We start from the raw sequence: 11,548 nt of genomic DNA, 5'->3' as shown, positions 1-11,548 counted from the left end.
CGCTACAAGAACCACCAGGCCGTCCTCGCCGTGCAGTCCAGCCGCCAGAAACAGCAGCTGCTCGCCCTGCAGCTCAACGCCAACAGGACGGCCAGCAGGTCTCAGGACGCCGCGTAGGCACAGGTGAGGACCTCCTTCATGTTCCTTACCACAGGGTGGGACAGAGCAGTCAGGAGTGGGAGGAGTCAGGGTTAGTGTTCTCATCTGAGCGTGTTGAGCTGGTGTAGTGGAGCACGAGGACGAGGACAAAGGGGACGTTTGTGTTAATCCTCAAAACCCCTTCCATTGTTGGTCCTTTTCCACCTGGTTCTGGTTCTTGCAATGGCTCACTTCAGGATTCGGAGAACCTCTTCAGCTCTCCAGCAAATCAGTTGATGGGAACCAAGCGGGGGGCGCTGTGGGGGCTGGGTTCCAGCGTTGTGTCAGAATTCAGCTCGAGAGACAGAGGTATAGGGATAGAGTCAGAACAGAGTCATGGTTAATCCACTGTTCAACAGCGTTTTCCATTTTCCCGTTTCAAAACGAAAAAGCGGGCGGTACGGTGGCTCGGTGTTGCAGTCACACAGCTCCAGGGGCCTGGAGGTTGTGGGTTCGATTCCCGCTCCGGGTGACTGTCTGTGAGGAGTGTGGTGTGTTCTCCCTGTGTCTGTGTGGGTTTCCTCCGGGTGACTGTCTGTGAGGAGTGTGGTGTGTTCTCCCTGTGTCTGCGTGGGTTTCCTCCAGGTGACTGTCTGTGAGGAGTGTGGTGTGTTCTCTCTGTGTCTGCGTGGGTTTCCTCCAGGTGACTGTCTGTGAGGAGTGTGGTGTGTTCTCCCTGTGTCTGTGTGGGTTTCCTCCAGGTGACTGTCTGTGTGGAGTGTGGTGTGTTCTCCCTGTGTCTGCGCGGGTTTCCTCCAGGTGACTGTTTGTGAGGTGTGTGGTGTGTTCTCTCTGTGTCTGCGTGGGTTTCCTCCGGGTGACTGTCTGTGAGGAGTGTGGTGTGTTCTCCCTGTGTCTCTCACACTGCAACCCTGCTCTGTTCCATTGGCTAATTAATGTGCGCATTACAAATCTGTGTCTCCTGTGGCTTCTGTTCTCAGGTTCAATGGAGTCCTTGCTGACCGGTGGTGGACGTTCTCTGATCTAGACTCATCAGATTCTCCTGAAAACCCCAAAGGGAACTCGGAGCTCCAGCAGCGTCCGGTCTCTCGTCCAGACAATTACGGCACCTCTGGAAACACCTCTGTTCTTTCGTTTCTGTGTAGACCGTTTTTTTAAACTCATGAATGTTTGTATAAATTCACAGACTGAACGTGGAACCGTGGAACGCCATCAGAACTGTTTCTGTACTTGTGTCCGGTTATTTTTGATTTGGACATGCATGCAAATCTACACAAACTCCCTCCATCTGCTTCCTCTTCTGTTCCGAACCAAAGAAGCCCACAGCCCACCGCAGAGACAGAGCCGCAGAATCGAATGCTTTTGTGTTTCGTTATCGAATAAAACCCTCACGTCCTGCTCCGGCCGCCGCTATCATCCTGCTGATGTTCCTCGGTCGTGAAAAATCACAACGATTCAGTTTTCCCGTTAAAGTCATCCAAGATGCTTGTGTTTATTCGGTTTAGTGCCGGAGCTACAGCATGTCCCGAAATTATTAGGTGTACAAATATGTTTTTTATTCAACAAATATAATCTAAAAATGAAGAGAATCTGAAATCTGATTAATCTGAACACGGTGAGAAGGCTGTGATGTGATGGGTTTATTCTGTTTTTGGGGACAATACTTTGTCCAAAAGTCCGTGTGAGTGTGGGTTTAGACCAGTTACAGATGGGGATTTTAATATTTAATTGATATTTGTTGAATAAAATGAGAACTGTGAGTTTTAATACGACACAACAGTTACCATAAGATGACAAAAGAACGTGAGAATGTTTGAATGTTAGTTCTACATTACACGAAAACACTTTAAATCCTTTGTGAACTCCTAGTAGTAGACGTTTGGCCTTTGGTTTATTAAAGGTTTACACTGACGTCCCAAATCTGACTCTTGACCCAGTGTCCACATTTGATCTGTGGTCTGACGCTAGTGGGGTTTGTGGGCTGTAGTGATAACACGGTTGTGAGTTCACTGAGAGTGTGAAGCAAGACGCTCCGGCCCAAGTAAAACAATAAATCACCGGGAGTCCAATCAGACTGGTCAAACTGGGTCACGTGTTCAGATCTGAATCAGATCCGACTGAACGTGGCCTGGATCTGACGGATGAAGATACTAAAGTATCTGCATTTCTTCTGTAGGTGGCGCTGTACAGTGAGAAATCTGAGCAGACCATGTGACATTCACAGGCTCGACGCTTCAATGTATACTTTCTAGCGCCATCTTCCAGTGACTTCCTGTCGTAGCACCACAGGTTCGGCTTTGATTTTTAATACTTTAGATGAAACAAAAACAGATTCCTGAGATGTTTATTCACCCACACTGATCTGACACAGTGCCACTGAGCATCGTTCCATGTCCAGTGTGGAAACTGGCGTTGTACTTATGAGTGTTGAACTTGTACATTTCAGTAAGAACCTATAAGAGAATCAGAATCACTTTACTGGACACTGTGCTGCACACAGAGGAATATTTTTCTTGGCATTTAACCCAATCCGTGCAGTGAAACACACATTTACACACACACATGTGAACACTAGGGGGCAGTGAGTAGTTGGGGGATAGGTGCCTAGCTCAAGAGCACTTCAGTCATGACCCGTCCGCTCTGGGGTTCGAACCGGCAACCTTCCGGTTACACGCCCAGTTCCTCACCTCCAGGACACGGCTGCCCCCACAAGAGTGTTACCATCGTATCTCCAGAACTTACACTTTATCTCCAGAACCCATATCTGACCCACAGCGCTCGAGCAGGTCGACTCGGTCCACACTCGGCGCCGACCGCGTCCTGTATCCAGACGTCCTCCATAAACGATTTAAAAGGCGAGTGTTGCTGCATCAGCAGGGGAATGCGTCGCTCAGAAGATGGGGACCGGGTTTAGTCGATGTTTTGTGGGAAAACGAGACCCGGCTGAGGACCCTCTGTGCCCTGATTGGACGATGGTGGGGTCAGTGAGGAGTGGGCTCCTGAGGAAGAGCAGGAAACTGAAGAGGTGTTTGTTCTGTTTCTTTTCTCTGATGGAACTGTGTGAAGACCAGCATCTGTTTTTAAGGTGGACAGCTGTTTTTAAGGATGTTAAAGCTGTTTTCTCATAGCTCTTTAATACACATTCCATTTCAAACACACTCTGCCTCCTTCTTTTTCTTATAAACACCATTAACACACCACCGCTGTCTCACTACAACCTCGTATCTCCACTCTGCTTGTTTTTGGGTGTAATATAGTACCCGCTCCCGTTTAATGTAAAGTATCTGTCTCTGTTTTGGAGATACGAGGTTTTGTTCTATCAGTGGTTTTGCTGATTTCTAGTTCTTTAAAGAAAATTAGTGACTGTTTAATAAAGTGTCTCACTGTCATCGCTCTGAATATGAAAACTACAGAGTAATCTTCAGAGTATTTACAGACAGTGCTTCTTTCTCCACTACGTCTCCTCTGCTTCGTCTCCTCTTTTATGTCTCCTTCTCGTTGTTTCCTCTTCTCTCGTTGTCTCTTCCTGTTTAGCTCCTCCTCTTTGTGTCCCCCTCTCCATCTCCTCTTCTTCTCTGCTGTGTGTGATGTGGAGGTGTGTTGGTTGTTTAAGCTGCGACTATCACTGTATTTTACCTCAGTTAGGATGGTTCTACTGGAAGACAGTTCTACAGGAGGACAGTTCTACAGGAGGACAGTTCCACGGGAGGACAGTTCTACAGGAGGATAGTTCTACAGGAGGACAGTTCTGCAGGAGGACAGTTCTACAGTAAGATGGTTTTACAGGAGGACAGTTCTACAGGAGGACGGTTCCACAGAAGGACAGTTCTACAGGAGGACAGTTCCACAGAAGGACAGTTCCACAAGAGGACCATTCCACAAGAGGACAGTTCCGCAGGAGGGCAGTTCCACAAGAGGACAGTTCTGCAGGAGGACAGTACCACAAGAGGACAGTACCACAAGAGGACAATTCCACAAGAGGACAATTCCACAAAAGGACAGTTCTACAGGAGGATAGTTCCACAGGAGGACGGTTCTACAGGAGGACAGTTCCACAAGAGGACAGTTCCACAAGAGGACAGTTCTGCAGGAGGACAGTTCTACAGTAACACGGTTCTACAGGAGGACAGTCCTACAGGAGGACGGTTCCACAGGAGGACAGTTCTACAGTAAGACGGTTCTAAAGGAGGACAGTTCTGCAGTAAGACGGTTCTACAGCAGGACAGTCCTACAGGAGGACGGTTCCACAGGAGGGCAGTTCCACAGGAGGACAGTTCTACAGTAAGACGGTTCTACAGGAGGACAGTTCTGCAGTAAGATGGTTCTACAGGAGGACAGTCCTACAGGAGGACGGTTCCACAGGAGGGCAGTTCCACAGGAGGACAGTTCTACAGTAAGACGGTTCTACAGGAGGATATTTCTACAGGAGGACAGTTCTGCAGGAGGACAGTACCACAGAAGGACAGTTCCACAGGAGGACAGTTCTACAGTAAGAAGGTTTTACAAGAGGACAGTTCTACAGGAGGACGGTTCCACAGAAGGGCAGTTCCACAAGAGGACCATTCCGCAGGAGGACAGTTCCGCAGGAGGACAGTTCCACAGGAGGACAGTTCTGCAGGAGGACAGTTCCACAGGAGGACAGTTCCACAGGAGGGCAATTCCACAAAAGGACAGTTCTACAGGAGGACAGTTCTGCAGGAGGACAGTTCCACAGGAGGACGGTTCCACAAGAGGATAGTTCTACAAGAGGATGGTTTCACAGGAGGATGGTTCTACAAGAAGACAGTTCCACAAGAGGACAGTTCTACAGGAGGACAGTTTCACAACAGGACAGTTCCGCAGGAGGACAGTTCTACTGGAGGACGGTTCCACAAGAGGATAGTTCTACAAGAGGATGGTTTCACAGGAGGACGGTTCCACAAGAGGACGGTTCTGCAGGAGGACAGTTCTACAGTAAGACGGTCCTACAGGAGGACGGTTCCACAGGAGGATGGTTCTACAGGAGGACGGTTCTACAGGAGGACAGATCCACAAGAGGACAGTTCTGCAGGAGAACATTTCTACAGGAGGACAGTTTCACAACAGGACAGTTCCGCAGGAGGACAGTTCTACAGGGGGACAGTTCCACAAGAAGACAGTTCTGCAGGAGGACAGTTCCACAGGAGGACGGTTCAACAGGAGGAGGGTTCCACAGGAGGACAGTTCTACAGGAGGATGGTTCCACAGGAGGACAGTTCCACAGGAGGATGGTTCTACAGGAGGACAGTTCCACAGGAGGATGGTTCTGCAGGAGGACAGTTCCACAAGAGGACAGTTCTGCAGGAGAACAGTTCTACAGGAGGACAGTTTCACAACAGGACAGTTTCGCAGGAGGACAGTTCCGCAGGAGGAAAGTTCTACAGGAGGACAGTTCCACAAGAAGACAGTTCTGCAGGAAGACAGTTCTACAGGAGGGCAGTTCTACAGGAGGACGGTTCCACAGGAGGACAGTTCTACAGGAGGACAGTTCCAGAAGAGGACAGTTCCGCAGGAGGACAGTTCCACAGGAGGGCAGTTCCACAGGAGGACAGTTCCACAAGAGGACAGATCTGCAGGAGGACAGTTCCACAGGAGGACGATTCCACAGGAGGATAGTTCTACAGGAGGATAGTTCTACAGGAGGATGGTTCCACAGGAGGACAGTTCCACAGGAGGATAGTTCTACAGGAGGACAGTTCCACAGGAGGATGGTTCTACAGGAGGACAGTTCCGCAGGAGGATGGTTCTGCAGGAGGACAGTTCCACAAGAGGACAGTTCTGAAGGAGAACAGTTCTACAGGAGGACAGTTTCACAACAGGACAGTTTCGCAGGAGGACAGTTCCGCAGGAGGAAAGTTCTACAGGAGGACAGTTCCACAAGAAGACAGTTCTGCAGGAAGACAGTTCTACAGGAGGGCAGTTCTACAGGAGGACGGTTCCACAGGAGGACAGTTCTACAGGAGGACATTTCCAGAAGAGGACAGTTCCACAAGAGTACAGTTCTACAGGAGGGCAGTTCTACAGGAGGGCAGTTCCACAGGAGGACAGTTCCACAGGAGGACAGTTCCACAAGAGGACAGTTCCACAGGAGGATGGTTCTGCAGGAGGACAGTTCCACAAGAGGACAGTTCCACAGGAGGACAGTTCCACAAGAGGACAGATCTACTGGAGGACAGTTCTACAGTTTGAACGTCACTCTCTGAGCTGAATGTTTTGAGGAAACTGAACAAATTCCATTTAAACATTAACTGAGACTCTGCTGCAGTGACAGAAAAACTGAGGGACAGGGTTTAACAAGGACACTGGGCAGTGACCTGTCTCTTTATCTCTCTCCCTCTCTCTCTTTCTATCTCTCTGTCTCTCTCTCTCTCTTTCTCTTTCTGTCTCTCTCTCTCTCTCTGGGCATTGACCCCTCTCTCTCTCTCTCTTTGGGCAGTGACCTGTCTCTCTCTCTCTCTCTCTCTCTCTCTCTCTCTCTCTCTCTCTCTGACCTGTCGCTCTTGCTGATTACGTAATGTATTAATAATCACCCCCTGCCCCTCTGCTCTACTGGAAAGTCATACTCTGAAGATTGGACGATTGCTGTGAGGATTTGATGACATTTTGCCACATAAACATCAGTGAGGTCAGATGCTGGTGCTGGTGATGATTTCTGGGTCTTACACGCCCCGGATATCAGAGCGCAGTGATGTCATGACCCGGGCTTGACTTGGATTACGGCTCATTTACGATGGAGCTGAGGCTGAGCTGAGGTAGTAAGACTCACGCTGAGTCAACAACATCACTCCAGACCCAGTGTGGGCCCAAAGAGAGCTGCAGATGGACCTCATTGGAGCCAAATATACTTCACTGTCTCTCCATTTTTATCTATATTTCTACTTAGGAAGTTTAAACTGGAGCGTCCCTTCAAGTTGGAATTTGTTCTCAGAAACTCTGATGTTGGGGTGTAGTTAGTGTGTGTGAGAGGTGTGTGTGTATATGTACATTTGCCCCACCCACACCACACTGCCCCACCCACATTGCAATTTCCCTCCCACAGTCCCTGTCCATATCCCCAGGCCCCGCCCCCTTCCTCTGTTCCTCTGGTGTTTCCAGACTGTGTTTCTATGGAAACAAAGAGAGAGACAGAACTGAACCTGACACAGCACTGACAGCTCAGTGTGTGTGTGTGTGTGTGTGTGTGTGTGTGGTCATCCTCCTCATTCTCTTCCTCATCCTCCTGCTGCTCCTCTTTACTGTCCTCCCCCTGTTCTTCATCTTCCTCCTGCTCTTCTTCACCCTCCTCTTCCTGCCACTCTTCATCCTCCTCTCTTTCTCTCATTTCCCTTAAACTCTCTCTCCTCTCTCGTCATCTCTCATTCCCTCTGATCTTTTCTGTCTTTATTCTCTGAGGATTCAGCCTCGTTCCTGTCTCTGAAATAAACACAGATGCAGTGGTGTCTCTGTTTCCTCCATCATCAGAAACAGTCACAATGACTTTGACTCGCACTGATTCTGACTCACAATGACTCTCATTGACTCACTCACACTATGACTTGCACTGATTCTGACTCACAATGACTCTGACTTGAACTCACAATGACTCTCATTCAAAATGACTCTGACTCACAAGGAATAAGACTCTGAACAACACTGACTCACTCAAGATGACTGTGACTCACATTGACACTGACTCACAATGGATCTGAACAACACTGACTCTGACTTGGGGAAAAAAAATGGGACAATAGGTGTCCAGAGAAGGATGATTAATTTTCCGGGACAGACCGTTAAAAAAGAGAACAATCCCAGGGAAAACCAAGACATGTGGCAACACTAGTCGAGACACTGGGGACACTACAGGTTTGACACGGACCACTCTTCCTTCTCCTCGTTGTGTGAGGTCAGAGGTCGTCGGGAGGCGGAGCTATAAACTGTGGATCACGGCGACAGAAGCACTGTGTGAGACGCTGGAGGTTTTGTTCTGAAAAGAAGAAGAAGTAAAAGCGATAGTGGGTGGTTCCTGGGTGTCACGGAGAGGACGGTGTGGACCGTCTCCTACAAAGAGAACCTGAGGGAGTGTGTTACACGTCCAGAGCGTGTCCTCAGTTCGGTTGTTCCACTGACAGCTGCAGCAGAGCCTCCCTCTTTCTCTTCTCCGTGTTTACAGATGTGCTCCGGACAGAGCTCTGTCTCCTATTGGTCATCGTCAGGAACACGGCGTAGGAAACGTCAGACCGGGCCCAAAGATCCAAACAACTCTTGCTTTTCCTCGGGGAGTCGTGGAGCGTCACACATCGCTGTTCTTTGATTGTGTCGCACTCCACGACCGCTCCTCGTCTCAGATTTAGTTCCAACACTGGAAACATGTCAGACAAAATCGGCTAAATTACTGTAGTTTGATCCTGGCATAACAGTTCTGATGTGATCCCACTGTGACCCTCTCTCTCGTTCCCATCAATCTCTCCCTGCAGCACTGAGTCTGATAGGAAGACAGTGACAGACACTAATGCTGGACACTCTGGACAGTTTGGAGCTGGTGATGATTGTTGTTTGCTTCTGGACAGAAACAGACTGGTCATCACCACCTCACAAACTCTACAGACACAGAAGGGTTTTACAGATGCAGCCATTTTCTTCTTTTCCAGCTGTTTTGCTCATACTTCTGATATTTAGCCACCAACGAGGAACTGGTTCGGTTCACATTTGTGAAACTAATTTGGAACCTTTCATGCTTCCACCCCAAAATAAACTGGTTCTCAATCCAGAAAGTTCCAGTTGAAAGGATCCAGTTCCTCGTTGGTGGCTAAATGTCAGAAGTGTGAATAAAACAACAGAAAAAGCAGGTTATGACTGTAATCGTTCTTTAGATAGAGATAAAGAAGCTCCAGAAAGAGTGTTATGACACAGTGGAGATGGACAGATCAATTACAGTGTTTGTGTGTCTGTGGATGATTTTGGTTTGAAACGGGAAAATGATCAACTGGAAGTGACCTGTTATCCGTTTTTGATTTGGAAAGAATACTGCAAGGAAACAAAAACAGGAAAAAAGTGCATCTGTGTGGTAACTGGTGGAAATGCGAGAGGTTCACTGGGGAGCATCAAGGCTCTAAGAATCCTGAACAGAACTCAGAAAGAACCTGAGAAAAGGGCTAATCGTGTTGTTTCTGAAAGAATTTCATGGTTAATTCATTTATTTATTAACTAAAATGTAATTCGCTAAAGTGCTGTAAACTCAATGGGCGGGGCTAATGTGCTGTATACTGAATGGGTGTGGCCAAAGTGCTGTAAACTCAATGGGCGGGGCTAATGTTCTGTATACTGAATGGGTGTGGCCAAAGTGCTGTAAACTCAATGGGCGGGGCTAATGTTCTGTATACTAAGTGGGTGTGGCCAAAGTGCTGTAAACTGAATGGGCGGGGCTAATGTGTTACATGCTAAAAAAAGGATTAAATAACCTCCTTTGATGGTTGTGTTTTATAGCAGACAAATGAACCTTGTAATAATTATATCTCGGATTTTAATAGAAACCCACAAAGAGAATTTTCAATAAGTTCCTGTTCATATAAATATACTAATGTATTAATTATAATAAAATAAAGACAATAATATAACAAAGACACGTTGGGATGCAGTTGTGATGGAAACAGGTTTTTAATTGTGTCCCTGAGACATTTGGCCTCAGGCAGAGGAAGAGGAGGATAAAAAAAGCGCGAGAGAACATTTGTGTTTACTTATTCATGAGAGAGAGAGAGACTGATGTTTTATCTGACCACAGAGGAGAGGAGGAGAGAGAGAGAGAGGATGATGATGAAAGCGAGAGAGAGTTGAAAATGAAGTGGATGAAGAGAGTTTTGGGCTGGAGTTCTGTCAGCTTTATGAATAATGAAATAAAGAGAGAGGGAGAGAAAGTGGGGGAGGGAGCGAGAGAGACGGAGAGAGAGATTGTCACTGTATGAATAATGAAGTAAAGAGTTTATTTGAGCTGTAGACGATTTTAAAGTTTAACTAAGAACTGAACTAAGAGAAAACTCAGAGAGAAATTAAAGAAATGCAAGCTATTTCACCTACTCTGAGTGTCCAGGGTTCTGACAGAGTCATTTGATTTAAGAGTACTGAGCAATCTGACAGTGTCCAGCATTCTGAGTGTGTAGTGATCTCAGTGTGTAGAGTGATCTGAGTGTGTAGAGTGATCTGTGTAGAGTAATCTGAGTGTGTATAGTGATCTGAGTGTGTAGAATGATCTGTGTATAGTGATCTGAGTGTGTAGAGTGATCTGTGTATAATGATCTGAGTGTGTAGAGTGATCTGTGTATAGTGATCTGAGAGTGCAGAGTGATCTGTGTATGGTGATCTGTGTATAGTGATCTGAGTGTGTAGAGAGATCTGTGTATAATGATCTGAGTGTCTAGAGTGATCTGTGTATAGTGATCTGAGAGTGCAGAGTGATCTGTGTATGGTGATCTGTGTATAGTGATCTGAGTGTGTAGAGAGATCTGTGTATAGTAATCTGAATGTGTAGAGTGATCTGTGTAGAGTGATGAGTGTGTAGTGATCTGAGTGTGTAGAGTGATGAGTGTGTAGAGTGATCTGAGTGTGTAGAGTGATCTGTGTATAGTAATCTGAGTGTGTATAGTGGTCTGTGTATAGTGATTTGAGAGTGTAGAGTGATCTGTGTATGGTGATCTGAGTGTGTAGAGTGATCTGAGTGTGAACAGTGATCTGTGTATGGTGATCTGTGTATAGTGATCTGAGAGCATAGAGTGATCTGTGTATGGTGATCTGTGTATAGTGATCTGAGTGTGTATAGTGATCTGAGTGTGAACAGTGATCTGTGTATGGTGATCTGTGTATAGTGATCTGAGTGTGTATAGTGATCTGAGTGTGAACAGTGATCTGTGTATGGTGATCTGTGTATAGTGATCTGAGTGTGTAGAGTGATCTGAAATTTCTCTGTAGCCGTTAGCTTTGATGCTAAAGTGGAGCAGACAGCAGATCCTCAGATGTTTAAGGGAATCGATGGCCTGCTCCCTGTGAGTTTTATTCGTTTACAGAGTGAATCTGACTGGACGGGAATCGACTGAGGGCTGTAACTGACAGAACGAGGGCAGAACAGATCTGAGAGAAGAACGACAGAGCGGAGGAAGAAGAGAAATGAAGGATGAAGGCTTGATGCTGAATGATGTTTACATCTATATTTCCTTTAACATTCATTTTCCCTCCTAAACAATAAAAGGCTGTTTAAAGGAGGAGCTACTTTCAAACAGCTGGTCAGAATAATGGACAACACCACTACTGTCCAAGTGGAAAGACAGGGTTCGATTCCCAGCTCAGGCACAAACACCACATTACAAATTAAGAGTCCTCAGGCCAGACCCTTACACCCCATTAACCCCTGACCTCTATAACATGATTAATATAAGTATTGATTATTGATGAACTGTATGCAGAT

At 46.9% G+C, this 11,548-nt stretch overlaps 1 protein-coding gene across 1 annotated transcript in view; it reads left to right on the top strand.

The window, feature by feature from the left end:
• The window catches only part of phlda1 (pleckstrin homology-like domain, family A, member 1), a 4,474-nt gene extending 646 nt beyond the window's left edge, over positions 1 to 3,828 (top strand). The window contains exons 1-2 of the mRNA XM_066668439.1: positions 1 to 123; positions 1,080 to 3,828. The exon at positions 1 to 123 is cut by the window's left edge and continues 646 nt beyond it. Coding sequence (XP_066524536.1) covers positions 1 to 117 — 117 coding nt within the window. The 3' untranslated portion in view covers positions 118 to 123; positions 1,080 to 3,828. The remainder of the gene's footprint in view (positions 124 to 1,079) is intronic.
• Positions 3,829 to 11,548: the final 7,720 nt, after the last annotated feature.

Source organism: Hoplias malabaricus, chromosome 4, assembly GCF_029633855.1.
Source record: "Hoplias malabaricus isolate fHopMal1 chromosome 4, fHopMal1.hap1, whole genome shotgun sequence".
In the NCBI taxonomy this organism is placed as follows: Eukaryota; Metazoa; Chordata; class Actinopteri; order Characiformes; family Erythrinidae; genus Hoplias; species Hoplias malabaricus.
The sequence above is the reverse complement of the archived record's forward strand: the minus strand, read 5'-3'. Positions and strand labels throughout refer to the sequence as shown.